This window comes from Odocoileus virginianus, chromosome 33 (assembly GCF_023699985.2).
Source record: "Odocoileus virginianus isolate 20LAN1187 ecotype Illinois chromosome 33, Ovbor_1.2, whole genome shotgun sequence".
Classification (NCBI taxonomy): domain Eukaryota; kingdom Metazoa; phylum Chordata; class Mammalia; order Artiodactyla; family Cervidae; genus Odocoileus; species Odocoileus virginianus.
In genome coordinates, this window is record NC_069706.1 from 38,019,644 (window position 1) to 38,039,626 (window position 19,983).

Sequence of the window (19,983 nt, forward strand, 5' to 3'; positions counted from 1 at the left end):
GTTACGAATTTTCCAGAATCTTAATACTTAATTAAATAAAAAGGAAAATATCAATATTGCTTACTGCATGCTTATTTTTTTCTGATTTTTTTCAACCCGATTTATTTGAAAATTTTAAGAATGTGTTCAGTCACAACTATTTGAAAAGCTGATTTCTGCAGTTACTACATACACACAGTCCGCTTTGTTATTCTTTATATTTAAACACGTGTTGCTGCTATTCAGCCGCCAAATCATGTCCAACTCTTTGCAACCCCATACACTGCAGCAAGCCAGGCTTCCCTGTCCCTCACCATCTCCCCGAGTTTGCCCAAGTGCATGACCACTGAATCCGTGAGGCCATTCAACCACCTTTTCCTCTGTTGCCTTGCTCTTTGACTCAATCTTTCCCAGCATCAGGGTCTTTTCCAATGAGTCAGCTCTTTGCGTCAGGTGGCCAAAGTATTGGAGCTTTAGCTTCAGCATCGGTCCTTCCAAAGAATATTCCGTGTTGATTTCCTTTAAGATTGACTGGTTTGATCTCCTGGCTTTCTGAGGGACTCTCAAGAGTCTTCTCCAACACCACAGTTTGAAAGCATCAATTCTTCAGTGCTCTGCCCTCTTTACCATCCAGCTCTCACATCTGTACATGACTACTGGAAAGACGACAGCCTTGACTAGATGGACCTTTGTCGGCAGTGACATCTCTGCTTTTTAACACACTGTCTAGGTTTGCCATAGCTTTCCTTATCAGATGGTGAATCTAACAAAATCCAACACTCTATGGTCCCACCTGTTTTTCACTTTGTGAAAGAAATGGGATCAGAACACAACTTTGATAAAAGAATTCTTCTGAGGGATTAAAGCTGGCGCTGTGCATCAGCGCTCATCAACCTGCGATGGAAGTGACCTTGATTTAATGATCTGGACTGGGTTTGTCACTGTGTCACCTCATGTGCCATCCATTTATCTTCTAACAGTATTATTCATAAACAGAACTTTCCTATTTTAATTTCAAACTGAAGTCTACCAGTTGTCCAAGAGTTTTTGTAAGAGTTTGTGAACAAAGTGTTATTATTATCATTGTTGTTAATGTTTTTAGTGAATGGGTCTCACTTTGAAGGTCTGTTGAAGGAAAAGCTATTGGCACCAAAAATGGCCATTAACTGACACTCTTTAGCACCTGACTGGACTCCACAGAGAACTCCCCAGACCATCTATACTAACGTGTATGAGTGACATACAATCAGTTTTATAATTCTAAAGGAATCAGTGTTTGAACTCTAAAGAAAAATTATTAAAATAGGCAGCAGTATTTGTGTAGATATATACAAATGCCCATTATTTTAAAATACTTGTGGGAAATATTTGATCACATTCCAAATCCAGTCACATTATCACAAAAACATGTAATGTCAAAATGAAAGGAAGAGCTGTTAACCTAGGGAAATACTGCCCCCTTAAAGTATAACTAAAAGAGGGCGAATTGTCTCCATTCTGGTTAACAGTAAGACAGAAGTTTCTCTTCACTGGGGAAGAAAGGGATAAATAATCTTCAGGCACTCACAACCACCTACTTGTGCAAATGGCTTTCTGGTTAATGGTTACTTTCAAACTCTTGAAGAGGTTATCATCAGAAGTCTTGATGGTATCTGAACAGCACCATCTGAAGAATAAAACCACAGACTGAATAAGTTGTGTTCACCCATTGAGGTCAAGTTTCTCACTCAAAATTTTGAGATTTTGATTGGAAAGTTTTATACAAATTCAGCATGTAAAAGTTCCCCTAGCATTCTCCAAAGTTGATCAATGTGGCTCTGAGAACACAGAGTTACGAATCCATGGACTGAAATGTATTTGGAACACTATAATTCATTCCAGTTATTATTATTGATTTTCACATTATCCCATCTTTAACGAGTGGGAGCCTCTTCAAAGTGGCTCAGCGGTCTTCCTGACAAGCTCTCACTGGGGCTTGCTAAGCTTCTTCACTTTTTGGAATTATATATTATATTACCTTATATTATATGCCGCCTGCTCCTGACCTGGAATCTCCCATTCGGCCAAGAAAGCCTATTTGGGGGTTACTGGGAAACTCTGGGCTACTAGGTTGGTTCTCATTTCCAGGCATTTTTACAAGAAATTCTTTTTTCCTTTGAGGATAAAATCATCATACTTCCAATTCCAATTTAGGGCTTCAACTTTGCTAAAAATCTCAGTTCCCAGTGTCAGCCACATAGTACTTACTTGCTTTATCTCACAGCACTCACAATTGTGCCTTAAAAACACCGAATCCAGCACATCCATTCCCATGGCCGCTGAAAGATGCAGATCCTGTTTCCTCCAGTTTCTGATTTTGGTTCTGTGCTAGGGATGGGCAGTCAGACCATCACGTTTCAAAGTTACTTGAAATAATTACTTTCCATTTGGCTAAGTTCACCAACTCAACATATAGCTATGTTCATTTGTCTCATATTGCCTTCAGTTTTTTAGAATTTCTGTTACAAATGTTTTAAAATAACTTAGTTTTATGACTAGATGAGGGTTTCCCAGGTGGCACAGTGGTAAAGAATCCACCTGCCAGTGCAGGTGATGTGGGTTTGATCCTTGGGTCGGGAGGATCCCCTGGAGTAGATCATGGCACCCCACTCCAGTATTCTTGCCTGGGAAATCTCATGGACAGAGGAGCCTGGTGGGCTACAGTCCGTGGGGTTGCAAAGAGTTGGACATGGCTGAGCATGCACGCACACATGAATAGATGAAGTATATTTACATGGCTTCAGAGTCAGGGAGAAGCCTAGCTTCTGTCTCTGTACCTCCTTCTCCTGTGGGTATAGTTCCAGCCCCCACAGTCCTGGGGTTCACCAGCTTGTCCTCGAAGGAGCCCACTCACCGCTGCTGACAGGCGGCCACTCGGTGGCCAGCAGGGCCTCCTGGACCCCTTCCTTCTCCGCAGCCCCCGTGCGCCCCAGCCGAACACCGTAAAGAGACCTGCCTTTCCTCTCACAACCACCGCCTGTCCATGCCTGTCTGTCTCCTTGCCCACACAGCCACTGGAGCATCTGAGAATCACAAATCTATCCAGCTGGGCTTGGCTCCCAGGGGCCAAGCAAACACTCTGCTGCTCCCGTTTGCTGCATGACGGGATGGACAGAACTGCCCATGCTGGGCCGCCCTCTCTGCGGAGCCCCCGAGTCCTCACCAGCCCTCACGGAGAGGCAGCTGGAGCTGGCCTCCAGGCTCCAGGGGCACTCAGCCCAAACAGGACTCCACGGCACTGGACCTGCCCTCATTCGGAAACGTGTCGTTGACAAGACTGGTCCCAGCTCTCCCTGGATCTGTGCTCAACTCGCCTCCCAACCCTCTTTACGGCAACAGTCGGCACATCCTGTCCCTCCTCCTCTGTCACGTGGCTGGCCGTGTGTCTGGAAAAGCAGCGCCTGGCTTTTATGTTCCAGCCTGATTCCAGCCATCAATCTAACACCACAGTTTATTTTTATTTCTGATTCGGGGACAGAACGTCTGAATGGCTCTCTCAGCTGGGACACCTGCAGGTTTGACGGGCATGTCGTCTCCACCCACTCCGAGTCCCTGACGGAAGCGCAGAGTAAGAAAAGCCGCGAAGGGTGACGGGTTCTGCAGCTGGAGTCACCTTCACGCTGGTGGTCCTTCAAGTGAATGACACTCTCTGGGCAAACTGAGTCCTCGGGGTCCGCCCAATGACTTTAGCACCCAATCCACGGTTCTCCATCTCAGCCACAAGGGTGCTGATTGAGAGAACTGATAAGTAAATGAAGCAATAAGTGGAAATCAAGCCACAGAATGAACATAACGTGTGAACCTATCAACTTGGCAACCCTCCCCCAGGAGGAAATGAGGTTGGTAGAAGGTGGCCTGTTCTGAGTGATCCAATGTGACTCCTAGTCACAGTTTTCCACCTTTTCTTCCAGGAATGTCTACTGCTTTTCACAGCCCACAGAATTTGACACTTTGTCGGGTCAGCACTTCTCTGAGCCAGTCTCTGCAGCTGGAAAGACAGACACCGGTTGGGCTCACATTTGCTATTTCACTCAAGTACTCAAACATCATGCAGATTATGCAAAGCTGATCTGCAGGACCCCCGAGTAAATTCTAGACTATCATTACAATCCATCTTCTCTGCAATCTATGTAAACAGCGGAAATCGGTTTAAAATAACAGTTAATCAGAAGAAACATGCACGGGCCATGGAGCTTCCTGATGTTTGGGGGATTCACAACATGTCAAATAAAATTAATGAAGTGACACCGTGAAATGCCAGCAGGGAGATTCACAAGGTCTCCTGGGCCAGGTGGGTGTGAGCGTCCAGGCCTCCGTAGCGGAAAGTGACTGACATCTGCCTTCTTCTTCTCACCCCTATCAGCTGGAGGAATCCAACCTAAAGATGCTAATGGCTCACTGACAATGCTGTCAAATCAGCTGAATTTAGTGCAGAATGAGATGACAGTGCATCGCTCAACATACACTTCTGTAAGCTAACATGCTCATGTGTATCTACTTGAGATACCATAGCGACTTTGTTTCAAACCAGGAAACCTCAGTGTCCCACACGATGGCGGCTCATCTCTCACCGCCCTCAAGGCAAGGCCAGTCTTCCTGGCTGTGGACAGCCTGGCATGTGGACACTCAGGCCCTCCCTCGCCTAGAAAAGCGTCCCTCCACCTCTGCTCATCCTGTTCGCTGGGGACGGAGCTGCTGGCGGCATGGCTGGTCCCAGCGGTGTCCACGCCGTGGCAGGACGCCCGACTCCTTACGTCTCCACCACAACCAGGCACCCCGATTCTCCTTACCCTGAACGTGTATGATCTCAGGTATCGGGGACTGAAGAGTCCACCCAGAATTCACGAGCGTCTCCCTCTCCAGGCGAGCCTACACCACTACCTGCCTTTCAGAGAGGGGAGAAGTAGCTCACGACGTGGAGGAACCGCGGGCTACAACTCTGCTGTGTGGACAGATATATTCCATCTGTGTGCTGGGCCGTGTCATTAAATCCAGGGTGCTGAAGCCTACGGCTGAGTTCTTGTGCCGTGACAGTGCTCGTGGTTTTGACGCACCTGCACGTCCTCCCGGCATTAAACAGTCCTGACACTTTGTGAGGATAACAGATGTTGCGCAGAGAAGCTCAAGAATCCTTTTTTAAGTGTCCTGCGCAAGAAAATACCTTAATACTGAAAAAGTTTTCTGTATCCCTTTCCAAACTTGTTTTCCCCAATTCTTTATGCACCAGGCAGTGAGGGCAAAGCCTTCGGGACCAGTTTGCAGGCTGGGGAGGCGCAAGGCCAGCAGGCCCTGGGTTCTTCTTCTAAGACAAGGAGAAGACCGTGGGAGAGAAGGCTGGGCATAGTGCTGAACACGGACACTCACTGGCCCACTGGTGGGAACTGAAATAGAAACAGCAGGCATTCGCCATAATCAGACATCTACTTACGCTTCACTAATTGACGTGTCAGGCACCGTGCTTGGGTTTGGGGGTACAGATGTAAATAAGATCGATCAGGTGCAGCCCCTTCCTTCAAAACTTTCCCAGGCTTGTAGGGAAGCCCAGTCTGAACTTCACAAAATAGTGCGCTGGTCACAGCGTTGGGGGTCCCCAGGTGGCGCTAGTGGTGAAGAACCCGCCTGCCAATGCAGGAGATGCAAGAGACTGGGACTGATCCCTGGGTGGGGAAGATGCCCTGGAGGAGAAGATCTCCGGTATTCTTGCCTGGAGAATCCAATGGACAGAGGAGACTGGTGGGCTACATGGGGTCGCAGAGTCGGGCACGACTGAAGTGACTTGGCAGGTGGGCATGGCCGTTTAAGACGGGCGTGATTGCTCCCTGTGTGTTTCAGTGGCAGCTGGGCAAGTCTTCTCTCCCACAAGGCCGTCTGCAGACACAGGCGTTGGACTCCACCTGCCTCCAGCCCCCGAATCTCGGCTTTGTGCCCAGGCTGGCCCTGCTCGGTGCCCACTCAGACCCACCCCTGTTGGGTGTTTCATTGTAGTATCTCCCTTGGGCACCCGGCTCCAACCTTGACCCTGACATGAACTACAGGCCAGCTGATGCCTGTTCTGAAAGGGATTCATGGCCAGCTGAACCAAACACCTTGTATTGCTTTAATTCAGTGTTTTTTCAAACTGCAGGCCACTACTGCATCAGCAGCAGACCAGAAACTCAGTTTAGTGATCGCAGCCTGCATTTGTTAAAGAAGGGAAGAATGAGACAGAATGGAATAGAGCAGAAAATATTAAAAACTGTCATACACTGTCAGGGTAGTTATTGTTCTGTGAACCTTTTGTTTCAGTTGTGTGTGTGAGTATGTGTGTCTGTTCTGGGTTTCCATGTAAAATAGACTTATTGTGCCTATTTTTCATCTTGGTAAAAACATATTCACAAGCTATTGCAAACCCACTTGAGCACTGAAAATCTGGAAGCAATTTTTGCCCATGTTTATATGCAGAATGAGAAGCAAAAGCATAAATTTGAGCACTTCCCAGCATTTTCAAACTGTGTGACCTTTGGAAAGCTGATTACGTCTCTGAACTTTTCTCTGTAAAACAGGGACCGTGGTGCCTCTCTCACACGACGGCGGGGGGATGGCCGCAGAAGGCAATGAACGTAAGTGGACACTACACAGGACAGTGGAAACTGGCGTACAGTGGTTCCCCCTGAAGAATTAGGTTCCTATCCTTTCCTGAAAGGTCTCAAAGACCAAGTTAGGCCCATACCTAAAGGAACACCCTGCATCACTTTGTTCACTTCCTACTGGGTGTTTCAGGTGATGCTGGGAGAATCTGCACATTAGCCTGTCTGTGGGCACAGCTTGAGGTCTAGAAAGTCATCAGGACTGAGAAACAAATCTTTTCGTGCAGTGTCATTTATGCTACATTGAGAATTTCCCAAGAGGAGATGGGAATGGCGCTTGCAGAGTGCTCATTTATAATCCTTACTTTAGAAAACCCTGCAAAGCCCAAGTGAACATTTAGGGGCTTTTACTAATGTTTCAGAAACCTGGATAACCAAATGTTTTTTCCCATTTCTCTCTAAATATGGAATAGTTCTCTTTCATTAGAAGGTAATGTTCTGAAACCAGAATAAATCATTACAGCACAAAAATACCTGTTACAAGAAGAAAAATGATAAAGAAATAAAACCAGAAAAAATTAAAATCTTGGCATGCTCAAGAATGATGATTTATAGTATAATTTGTCTTTGAACCCTTTATAGAAAAACCAGCATTTGCATCTTAATGGACCCATTTAAGGAAGGAATTCTTGCCTGGAGAATTCCATGGACAGAGGAGCCTGGCAGGGCAGAGTCCATGGGGTCGTGAAAGAGTTGGACATGACTGAGCGACTAACACTTCGGGAAGGGATGAAGCTTGCTAACCTCACTGGCTGGGGGCTTCCCAGGTAGCTGAGTGGTAAAGAATCCGCCTGCCAATGCAGGAGACACAGGAGATGGGAGTTCCATCCCTGGGTCAGAAGATCCCCTGGAGGAGGAAGTGGCAACCCACTCCAGCATTCTTGCCTGGAGAACCCCATGGATAGAAGAATCTGGTGCAGGCTTACAGTCCATGGGCGCGCAAAGAGTTGGACATGAGTGAGTGACTGAACACACCTCAAATATCTGCTTGGTCTGCTCTGGCTCCTTACAACTTGAACACCTGGGAATTAGCTAACACAAACTTGCTCACCTCCTAGCTTCTCATATGCCCCACCCACCATGATCTTGCCCATCAATCCACTTAATAGATGTTGTTAGCAGGGCCTCATGACCTTCTCTTCCCTGCAGGAAGTTTTCAATGTGAGAGATTAACCGACACATGGGCTTTCTTGCTGGCTCAGTGGTAAAGAACCCACCTGCAAAGCAGGAAACACAGGAGACGTGGGTTCGATCCCTGGGTCGGGAAGATCCCCTGGAGGAGGAAATGGCAACCCACCCCAGTACTCTTGCCTGGAGGATCCCATGGACAGAGGAGCCTGGTGGGCTACAGTCCACGGGGCCGCAGAGAGCCAGACACGGAAGTGGGGGCACGAACACAAGCAACAAACACACGGGGCAGCAAGACCCTTAAAACAGCTCTGACCACGTGAACTCAGGAGCCCGAGCTGTCAAACTTCCACTGGGATCACCCCAAACGAAAGGGAGACAACTTAAGTTCACTCCAGAAGTTCCTGCCGAACCCTTCCAGAAATCAGTATGCTTTTGGTTTCAAGAGGAGAAAGCCAGAGTGTCTAAGTTCCGCATAACTCAACACCCAGCATAATTATGAGCATTTTTCCTACTGCCAATGTCTACTTCAGCAACTTTCTAATCATCCAGTAACGGAGAAAAGCACTGTAGTCATCTGAGGCAATCAGTGGTTCGAAGTCGATGCTGACGCGGTGTTTGGCTCCACAGTTTCTGTTAAAAATTGTTCTGCTAATGGTGAGAGACAGGTGAAGCAGTCACGTGACCGCACAGTTCTCAGGGGAGCCTCGGAGTGGCTGGGGTCGCACACAGTGTCGGGATGTGGACCGTAACAGATGCTTTAATTGCATCTCAACAAGAAACGGGGCTGAGGAGAAACCTGGGGGGTGGCAGGTGGACGGAGGTTCTCAGCACTTCCGGGGACAGTTCACCGGGCTCAGAGGTATGACCCCCTCACCGTCCTTCAGAAGCCCCCTTGAGGAAGGCCCCTCTGAGCCCGAGGCCGCGCGCCCTGGGGGCCGGGCAGCAGCCCTCCCTCCCGCGCTCCTGCCCGCGTGTGCCCTCTCCGGCCGACGCCTCGCTGTTCACACGTCCTCTTTTTGGGTGGCCGTCTGACATGCACACGCCCCCCCCCCCCCCCGACGGCCGTGGGAGCCCCTCGAGCTCTCCCGGCATTCCGACACCATTTCAAGAGGAGCCTTACTGAAGTCAAGATAAACGACACCTCGTGTCCCGATGGCTCCAGAAGGAAAAGGAGGCCGGCTGGACGGCAGCTCGGCTCTCCCCTTTGCTCCTGCTCCTCCACGGTCTCCTGACGGGCTCCGGAATTAATTTCCCAAATTAGGCTGACGAATAATTAATCTTATGCGTAAGTCACCCCTCCCTATCCCTGTAATACACCAGCACTTTAACTATTCCCTTTTCAGCTTCAGGGACCAGTTCAGCCCCCCAGGCTTTCTCAGCGACGGCTGCGAACAGCCCTGGGACACACAGCAGGTTGCCGGAGCAGAGCCGCAGAGCCCCGGAGGAGGCCGAGGGGTCCGGGGAGCTGTGGGCCTGCGGTGTCTGGGTGGTTCTGAAGGACCAGCAGGCGCTCTGCCCGCAGCAGCTGTGCCTGCAGTCTCACCACTTTATACCTAGAAACTGTACATCCTTTGGGCGACTCCTCGGCAGGAGTCGCCGGACAAAGTCGGGCAGACACTGCCAGTTGCCCTCTGCTTGCCCTCCCCTCTTCCTTCCTTAATAATAGACAGAAATGTGCCCAGCTGAGGACCCTTTCCAGGCTCTCTGGCACATAGACAGTCCATGAATCGTAAGCACCAGTCTGTGGCAGATGAGACTTCTAAGAAAGAAAGTTTCTGAAAAGTGGGCATACTCAATTATTTGGCCACAAGGCAGACCCTGTGCCTTCCTCCTAGAATGTGGATGTGATAGCCGGCATCACAGTAGTCAGTTTGCAACCACGAGGCAAGTGCTGCAGACGGCAAAGCAAAAAAGGACCTGGTTTTCTGGTGACCATAAAGCTGCCACTCTGACTCCACAGAACCACTGCCCGCTCTTTTGGTGTCAGAAATGAAAACACATCCCCACTTCATTTATGTTACTGCTCCTTTGGGTCTGTTTCTGGCAGCCGGACTCCACTCTGAACCAGCTCAGCAGCTACACTTACTTGCCTGGGGCTGCTGTCCCAGGAAAGCCCCTCTGCAGGGGTGCCTTCCCAGGGACGGCACACGTTCCTGGGAGCGCCCTGGCTGCGAATGCTCCAGATCACGTTAGTGACGCCGAGCGTGTGGGAACGGGACTGCCTTCCTGAGAACGAGGCCGGATTCTGTTCTCCTTCTCGGTCTTGTTTAACACATGCGAGTCTTCACTTGTGGCCGAGGCTGAGGCCCCCAGGCTTGACCACGAGACAGGAGTCCCCTCCTCTCTCAGTGACTTGGCCTGTTGCATGACCCCAGGCACATAGTAGGCACTCACATCAATTTCTCAACATGTGTCCTTGATTTTACTAAATAGCAAAGAAATTGACCCCAAAATTTCTTTTTGTACAACTACCAAGATGGAGACAATCAGATACCATAGTACATACTGGTCATTGTCAGGGTGGACGGAGGAATACGACAGCAACACGGGTGTGTGTGTCACAGCCCAGCAGCTAGCAGCCTTTTCACCCACACTGCTTCCTTTTCTCTTCACAGCTGCCCTTAAAGTAGTCAGGGCAGGTGGAGATGTCAGAACTTTACGAATGCAAAAAAAAAAAAGCAAAACCAGAGGCAGAGAAGAGCTAAGATGTTTCTTGAAGGCACATAAGTAGTATTGATAAGTAATAAGAGTCAGGCTTTATGGATTCTGGACCAGGGCTGGTTCTGGGGCTGTGTAGGCAGAAAGGTGTGTGTGTGTCTGCGCCCATGGTGAGTGTTCCCTGTGTAAGTGAGCCCCACGTGAACCCCATGTGAGTGAGCCCTGTGCTCAGGGACCAGCTCTGTCCCCTGGCCATGTGTCCATCCTGATCTGTCAGGTGTGGAGCCCAAGGGGCCAGTCCTGGGGCTCAGGCACGACCCTCAGACAAAAGCGGAAGCGTCAGAGGCTGACGCGGCCTGAGAAGCTCTGCTGGTGCCCAAGGGTCCAGGCAGGGCAGGGCCTGGAGCAGAGCATGGACCTGACTGAGTCCAGTGCTTGGGTCAGCCGCCCAGGCACTACTACTGCACAGAGCACACGGGTCAGGGGTGCGAAAGATGCCAGGAAAGACGCCTGCTGCTGTGATTTCTGAGTCCACACCGAGGCTGGCGGGATCACGGCCTGCATCGAGGACACACAGAAAGTCAGAAGTGCCCTCCAATGAGCAAACACGTGGGTTATGATCACCCTGGGGGCCCTGAGACCTGCCGGGGTTCTTAGCTACAGGATCCCTGCCGGCCACCCAGTACCCAGGCAAAGGAACGGTGACTCAGCGACGCCGCCCGACATGCAGATGGGAAAACCGCAATCAGATCCACGAGCCCCTCATGCTGGAGGGGCAGCCACGCCGCCAGCAGTCAGGCCAGATGAATCCCCTGTGGGGCCCCACTGACCTCAGATGGGCCAAGGGCACCCAGAAAACAGCACGGCTGACTCAGAGGACCCGGCGTTAGGGCTGCTCTGCCTGCGTCAGCCCAGCGACCTCAGACCCGCCCAACGTGAGCCAAACGTGCCGTTTGATCGCAGAAACTGCCAGTGAGCTGAGGAGGGGGCTGGGCTGGTCCCATGGGACAGGACGCCCCAGCGAGAGCTCGCGTGGCAGGCTGGACGGGGCGGGCGGGCAGCCCGGAAGGGACACGTGTGAAGCTGCACTGCACACATCCGTGGCTCCTCTCCGTGTCGGCGATCGGGGGAGCTCATCAGCTCACAGCCGGGCTGACGCCCTGCCGTCTGCAGCGGCTGCCCCGCCCTCGGGCCCCTCCGGTCTCCCCTGCACACCTGCCGACAGGTGCCGACACCCTTCCTCACATGGCGCTTGGATCACGCCGCTCACGGCCCTAAAGCTTCCCCCAGGACGGCGGGACAGACGTGGGACACAGCATCCCACAGCCCTTCTGGGCCAGGGGGACACTGTGCCCTGCACAGAACGTGAGCGCGCCGGCAACTGGAGGAAACCGTCACTGTAAACAGTGCTGGGGGACTGTCAGCGGCAGCATTTGTCATTTTAAGTGTTTCCGGATTTATTGTTATTTTATTAAATGGACTAATTAAAGCAAGCATTAACAGTGCAGGTTTTCCGCTATTTTCATTTTCCAGTGAGCGATCAAGAGGCGCAGGCAGACACACAAGCCCTTCCTGCTGCCCTGCATGCTAAGTCTCTCTGCTCGTCACTGTGAGAGCAGGGCTGACGGCACTTAATTCGTGAGGAGGATTTATGGGCTGAGGGATGACAACAGACAGCCGATCAATATGGGATGATAATGACGGCGTGTAATATCAAGGAACATTAGGTCTCAGGCATGATTTGGGGAGAGACGTGGGCAGTTAGGAACCTTATCATTTGAAAAAGGTCAAGGCCTGGTAACAATAAAAACGCCTAAGCAAATAAACTCACACCTGTGAGTTAGGGAAGGGGAAAACTGCTCAACGAAAAAGGGTTTTAGATTTGGTGGGAAAATTGCTTCCCCGGGCCAGGCTCTGGGCTGCTTTGGTGCACCACTGTGTCCAGAGAGGGTCTACTTGTTACTGCGGAGAGCACTGAAAGCGAAATCAGAGGTGGACAGTGTCTCTGAGGGTCCAGCCCCTCCTGGGGCCAAGACCCGGACCCTCCAGAAAACAGGGGAACTAACTGGAAATGATGGGGTTGGGTCTTGGCACATAAATGTAAGACCTGCTGGCTTTATGGCATTCTGCCTGCTCAGTTTTGGTGGGTGGGTGTAGGGAGGAGTTTTTATGGATCTAGTGAACTGTTTGCTCGTGTGACTGGAAAAGGAAACCCAAAACGGGGCTGGAGAGCACTGAGCTGCAAGCCCCACTGCTAATAATCATATCACATCGCTGAAAACAAAACACTAAATAATCATTCCCTTTGAAAAACGCTCACAGCTTCACACAGGACTCCACAGCCACCTTCACTGTAAAAGTTACCATTATTCCTTTTAGAAAAAGTCAATTCCACAGGAATTTTCAGAATAAGTGGACCAGTCAAAGGATGTGTAGAGACGCATTCCATCCTCAGGAACCAGAAAGCAGCAGACAGAATAATATATCCAATCCCTTTCTGTGGTTTTGCTATAGTTTACAAATACAGGGAGAGATTAAATTAAATATGTGATTCATCCCCTTCTGATTGCTCCCTAGGGGACTGGACACTCTATTTTGATTTCAACAGAAATAAATATTTCAAATATTGAGTGAGCTGAAATATTTAAAAATATTTCAACTCACTTGCTCCAATAGAACTTTGCGTATCCTGCTCCCCAGTGAAGCCCAGGCCGCCTCGGGGGCTCACCTCCTTGCAGGGTGTACTCAGTCACGGCCCTGCTGAAGACGCCCAGGCCGGCTCCGTTGTAGGCAGCCACCTGTATCTCGTACTGGGTCCAGACGATGAGCTCGGTCACCAGGCAGTAGCTGAGCTCGGGGCCGCTGATGTTCCGCTGCTGGTACTCCCCGGGCAGGCCGGCCAGGCGGTACCTGCGGCAGGCCAAGACAGACGACTTGAGCCACAGGCTGGGTCTGCCCGAGGCTCCTCCACACGGTTAGAGGAGGTCAGGGGTAGACAGACAAGAATAAAGCCCAGAGGTCCGCCCCAGACGACACGACTTCCACCTCCATTGCTAAGCAGGTCTGATCTAATCTCACAGTGACTAGAAGCTCTGGGCTAACAGGCCTCACACTTCAACCATGTCAGGGTTCAGGAAAAATGATCCGTTTTAACTCAGGACCCCAACTTTCAGACGAGATTTCTAGTGGATTGCGGCTATAAATCAGTCCTAGCGACCCCTTCCTCCAGTGACTCTGAAACGGCGGAGGAAAGGAAGCGGGCAGTGTGATCCCTCGGTATCCGGGGGCTGACCTCCCTGCTGGGGTGGTGCATGAAGTCCAGAGTCAGAATGACTGGCTTTCAAAGGTGCTCACACTCCTAAAACATGGGCCCACTGCTAAGAGGGGCTTTCAGGGGACCTGTGAGAGGGCAACGTGCAGGCTCTTTTGTGCAAGAAAGGCAGAGATTTAAAGTTGCATTTATTTAAAACAATGATGTACACGACTCTGAACACAGAAAACATATTAGCTGGGAAATTGCTATTTGCACAGTGAAAGGACTGTTGTAACATTATTTTGAGTGACGGATGTCTTCCATGATCATGTGTACAGAAGCGAATGGTTCCTCTGGGTAAGCTGAGGGGTGAGAGCTGTGGGAATAACTTCCTCGGGCATCATACAGCTTCCAAGAGCATGGAGTTTCTAGCTGAGAGCTGGCTCCTTCCTCAAGAAGACATGTCTCCGATGCTCGGTGGGGATGGCAGAGGTGCAGGAGGACACAGACCTGGAGTGGGGCGGGAGACGCACCCACTCCCCACGGCAGGCTGGGGTCTTCAGGTGCCTCCAGAATGCTGAGCGACCCTGCAGAGTCCCGGTCAGTCACCATGCCGTCCCCAGGGCCACAGGGCCTGGACGCAGGGAAGGGCCTGAGCTAGACTCACTCGAACCAGCATGTCAGCAAGGCTACCACCCTCAGAAAAAAGAAGGAAATCCGAAACCCAAGCCTGGAGTGGCAAACAGCTCTCCAAGGAGCGTGATGAATGAAAACACACTCAGGATGTACGGAACAAACGGTTCTTCATGAAAATCAGGGTTTTCTGAGACTCGTCTTGGAGCCCTTCCTGCTACAGGCCACTTGTGCGTGGTGAGTCCTGCTGGGGAGGAGGCAGAGAGAATCGAGAGCAGGCAGATCATGAAGAGCACAAAGGCCCAAGGCCTTCCTGCCTTGCGCCTGAGAGGAGCCACAGGACACGGGCCTGCAGCGGCCCTGGGGGGAGGCGCTGGCACACACGCGGCGTCCGCGATGGGCAAACATGACAGAGGCCTCATGCCCATCCGTGCCTCTCTCCCACCCCCTCCGACCCTGCTGCACCTTGCTGGACTCCCCCGCCCGGGGTGAGCACCGCTCACGGAGGGCTGAACCGAGTCTGTCACAGGACGGCCTGTCTTCTAGGCAAGGAAGGCTTGGTGTGGCATCATCTGGGTACCAGCTATCTCCCCATCTACAGGGACTTTGAGAATAAATGGCCTTGGGACAATCAGACAGGCATTTTGAAAAAAAGGCAAATATTGGCTCCCACCCACATCAGACTCCAGAGTAGCCTGGCACGTGACTGGGCCCAGGACCGCGGGTACCCAGCAGGGTACAGCCGGGTGTGGCTGCTGGAGATCCCGCTTCACTGTCTCGTATGCATCCCAGGGAGAGCAGAGCCGGCCACCCAGAAGACCAAGCTGGGAAGAAGACTCACGAGCTGGCAGGTCTGAAGCCAACTCTTCACCTCTCCGAGCCGTGGCTTCCTCCTCCCCAAGGTGACGTGGTAATAATGGATTCCGTGGGGTCGGTTCGAGAACAGGATGAAACAATGGGTGCAAAGGAGCTATGACGGATTAAAGCACCCCCAAAAAACATCTCTCTGCTGGGAACACTGCTTGTGTAGGAAGTGCGCTGACAGAGAACCCTGAGTTCTGAACCCTGAAACTGAGCCTGCCCACCCGTCCTCCCAGACCTATCTGTATGAGGCAGGGAGAATCCACCGCTCCCTTCCGGCAGGCAGCGTGGTCCATTCTGACCAGCGGCTCAGGGCACTCTTGTAATAGTCACAGAATGTCTAGGAAGGTCATAATTAATAACAGAAGCGCAAGGCATCGTCCGCTGAAGGGCTGGATACGTTGCCCAGGAGACCGCCTCAGAGAGAACAAGAAGATTCTTTACATGGAAATAAACAGGAGAATGTTTTTAAAGGACATAACCCCTATGTTCCTCTCAAAGAAACACCCTGCCCATTATTATGAATATTTTATTACTGTGCACGCACTCTAACTACTTCTTACGGCCGGAGCTGCGGCGGTGATTTATTTCCACTTTGTTCTTCCGTGGACCGTGCTGCTGGTCTGACATGGAGTCCTGTGCCCCGGAGGGTACATGCTTGGAAACAGAGCTGATCTGCAGACTGGAGGATTATTCGGAAATGTTTCCCAGCAAATTCATTTTGGCATGGGTCTTTAATTTTTGAAAACTTGGGATATTCACGGCCTGTGTGGTACACCTGCGTCTCAGGGCTCTCTGGATTGAAGCCCCTGCAAATATGATGCCCTCTTTTCCAGCACTTGCCTCCACTGACACCATCATGGAAAATCCTTTTAAGAGTCGTAATCCCACAAAACAGGGAAGTGTGCAGTGCCCGACGGGGCCTCGCGACATCAGAGAGCTTGCGTTAGGAAACTCCACGCCCCGAGCCTGGCTCTGTGGCCTGACTTTTAAAGTCCTTACTTGGCAGATGGAGCCCCAGGAAACTTTTCCTCCCTGTGGTCAAAAAAAGACAGAGGCAGATGGGATGACAAGCAAGGGAGGGGGAGGCTGGTCCAGAGGGGAGGCCAATTATCTTCATTAGTTGATGAGCAGGGGACCAGGGGACAGCTGGGCGAGCAGCGAGGAAAACCTGGGCTCGAGCAGCGGGAAGCGCTGGGCTGCTTTCCCAGGGGAGAGAGACCAGGCTCTGGAAGCACCCACGGGCCCATAGGTCCGCCCACGGGTCCACAGGCACCCCGTGCCCGCAGGTGGCCGACTGGCAGTCTCCTCTGCGAACCAGGGAAGGGAGGTCAGGGGCTCAGAGACCGAGGGGGTCCGGCGTGCGGGTTCAGCCCCGCGGCCCTGGTGCAGCTGCGGGACGGCCGCGTTTGAACCTCTTCGGGCAGATAACGACCTGGCTTGTGCTCAGAGGATAGTTCACACGCTTGAGGACAACGGGAGAGCAGCAGCTAACTGGTTGTGACAGGTGCCCATCACGTGCATTAAACGTGCAGGATAAACGTGTATTAAACGATGAGTGGGTTATCACATAGATACATGCTGGGGACGAGCTGACTTCTGTACGCAGACAATGGAGTTAAAGAAGCGACTCTCTCACGATGTTTCACGTTTAGCTACGGAGTCACATCGCTCCACGTGAGACCTTTGTTACCCTGGCGTCTCCTGACCGCAGGCTTGGCACGGGCACGGGCTGGGCGTCTGCGAGGTGGACACCTGCCAGCCCTGCCCCCGAGGCTGGTGACAGGCAGGTCCATGGCTGCACAGTCCATTAGGAGGGGGCTCACAGTGACCTTTTCAATACTGTTTTACTTTTCTCCTTTTACTTGCGTTGACAAACTACTAAACCGATTGCTTTCGCTGCCATTTTAAACTTAGCAGTAGTTTTTGGCAAAGCTGGTTCCTCTGCCAACCTAGCCAGGGCTGGCGTGGTTCATGCGAGGTGCTCAGAAGCCAAACCCCTCCCAGACGGGCAGAGAGAGCCAACTGGCCACTCCTGGGCCATGTCTGGTCTGCGGCTGGGAGGGTGTGGCCTGCCCTGTGTTTTAGAACATAATGGTTTCATTCCCAACATTGGAAAACTGTGAGAATGCACGTAAAAAAGCCAGGCTTTTCCCTTTTTTTGGTAATTCTGGAAAACCTGGCAGCCCAACGTATTAGCATGGTAGAAACTGGCTTATAATGAAATCAATTGTATTCTTTTTAATTAAAAATCATTATACTTTAGAAGGCATACCTCTGGTAAAAACCTTAGAGTGAAAGGATTTACAAGGAATAAGCATGCCTTGCTTCCAGCCTGGAACACTCCCCACTGTTCTGCTAAACTGCACCCCGTGAAGGTATGTATGCATCACGGCTGGATCTGCAGAGCCTGTCCCCGAGAGGCTGCCCACAGGCGCTCGTTTTCGCTGCTGGCCACAGTATCCACCACCCCTGAGAGTCCCACTGCTGGCCTGGGTCTCTGGATTACTGCTGGGCTCCTACAGACATCTGAGCTTGCGACCTCAGTAAGACAGACACTGGACTGTTCACAGAGGCCTAAACGTGGCCGGGCACGGGCTACTTGCCTGAGGATGTATCCACGGAGCACTCCGTTGTGCTCCGTCTCTGGGGGCGGCTGCCACTGGACCATGATGGACTGATTGGTGCGCCCACTGGCCACTATGTTTTTCGGGGGAGCACTGGGTGGCTCCTCGGGGAGCATCAGTCTGAAAAGAGAGGGCGGGAGGGGAGGAGAGATGAGCCCCAGGAGCACGAGGCCCACGCGCCTATTCTCAGTCCTGCTGAATCTTGAGCTGAACTGTGTGCTCGAATTGAGTGACGAATAAAGCAAAGCACACAGCTGATCCGACAGGAAGGACAAATCAATATAATGGGTCCGGAAGACACGGGGGCAAGCTTGTTCTGTCTGAGCGGCCCATGGTACCTCTGCCCTTTAAGGACCACCAGCCCCAGCGAGCTGGCTCGTGGGCCCGAGTCCGGGGCTGCTTCCAAATCGCTTTCTTTGGTGCCTTCAATATTTTGCACACCAAGCCCCCACGATTAGAAAACAGTGGTTGAGAGCTCTCAACACTTCCACCACACAGGCTGCTGAGAGCTCCGGCTGGCCGGGGAGGGCCCGCTGAGATGCGATGAAGCCCTTTCCCCAGGTCACATCTGAACAGGCTTGAGAGCAGTTGCCGGCCTGGGTGGGCGGGTCGGGGGGTGGTGGTGCGGAGGACTCAGCATCAGGACCACCACCAGGGAAACGCGGGGCTCGCTCCGCCTCCCGCGGACCCGCTGGGTGCTTACGTGTTCCGCCCTGCAGGCGGCAGGCTGCACAAAGGGCCCAGAGACGCCGCCAGCTCTTTAATCTGGAGTACACAGTGGGCTCTGCGACCCGGAATGATTGCTGCCTGTGCAGTCCGAGCGCCCCAGGGGCCTAAGAACCTTCCTCTGCAGTGAGGGAGCCCCGGCCGCCCCGCGACCCCCCACGCCTCCTCTTGGTTACAGGCTTCCCACTCGTGTCCGTCCCCCACTAAGGGCGGAGGTCGGTGACCTCGAAGTGACCTCGCTGATGGCCTCCCTCCGCCCCACGAGACGCTGGCGCTCGGCTCCCCTGGCCGCTCACCTGCTCGTCTCCGCGCTGTACTGGCCCTTGCCCACCTGGTTCACGGCGCACACTCGGAACTGGTAGGTGCGAGCCGGGGTCAGGCCGCGCACCGTGACGCCCGTCATCTCGGGGCCGACGTCTGACAGGTGCACTTTCCAGGGAGAGTCTGCAAGGAGGAGCAGAACAGTTCGAACCTCTGCAGGCGCCCGTCTGAATGATAACAAGCGAACGCAAAGTGCGTCCGCATAAACCGGCTCACTCGCCCGCCGAGGCAGACGGAGGGGTTGGCCCCACTGCGCGGATGCGCACCTCGAGGCGCCGGTCCCGTGGCCAGCACCAGCGAGCCCGGCTCTGGACTCGGGCCGCCCGCTCCCGAGTCTGGGGGCGCCCGCTGCCAACCCCATGCTGTTGTCTACACGTAAAGGGATATTTTTTGTTCGGCCTGCACGTGGCAGTTTAAATGGAACCAGAGCGTTGTTCCTCATTCCCGTGTTCACTGGATAATGAGAAGACGCTCTCTGTCAGCTCACGTGGCAGATTGCAGATTTGTCTCCCAGAAAAGGATGCTGCACACGCCACCAAATGATAAATAAAAACTATATTCATTAACATTTTAATAAAAGAGGAAATGAGCATGAGAAAGACAGATGGGCCATGCATTCTGCCGCCCATCTGCGTGGCAGCTCGTTCCATCCACGCCCCTGAGCGGCTCTGGCTGGAGGGACGCGGAATGAAACTCACAGTGAGTTTAGGAGATCTTTTCCCCTGGCTTTCTCGGCAGGTGTGGAAGCGCGGCCCTGTGGGCCAAGGGAGCTCTCCCCTGCAAGGCTTGCGAAGGCTCTGCCGGGCCCCCGCCCCTCCCAGGGATTTCTCCGCAGTTGAGGCAGGCTTCTTGGCCCGATCACCTCGCGGAGCCTCGGGATGAACAAGCGCCCTCTGTCGGGTCCACTCGGAATCGCTCTGAGGCTGAACTGTGTCTTCAAGAGATCAGCGAAGTGAGACGGGGGGATGGGCGACTCTTCCGGGAATCAGATTGTCCTTCTTGTTCCTTGGAAACGGTGCTGCACGCTCGCCCACGTCTGAGACTGTCACACGGGGGTGACTCGTGAGCCTGGTGTCAGACAAGGCTCAGCTGGGAATGCAGACAGGCCTGCACGGTGCACACAACATCA

General features: G+C 52.4%; 1 protein-coding gene across 1 annotated transcript in view; it reads right to left on the minus strand.

Moving 5' to 3' along the window:
• The window catches only part of SDK1 (sidekick cell adhesion molecule 1), a 722,340-nt gene that overhangs the window by 131,562 nt on the left and 570,795 nt on the right, over positions 1–19,983 (minus strand). Inside the window, exons 15-17 of the mRNA XM_070460504.1 lie at positions 18,830–18,977; positions 17,787–17,927; positions 13,162–13,343 (exon numbers count right to left, since the gene is read on the minus strand). Coding sequence (XP_070316605.1) covers positions 13,162–13,343; positions 17,787–17,927; positions 18,830–18,977 — 471 coding nt within the window. The remainder of the gene's footprint in view (positions 1–13,161; positions 13,344–17,786; positions 17,928–18,829; positions 18,978–19,983) is intronic.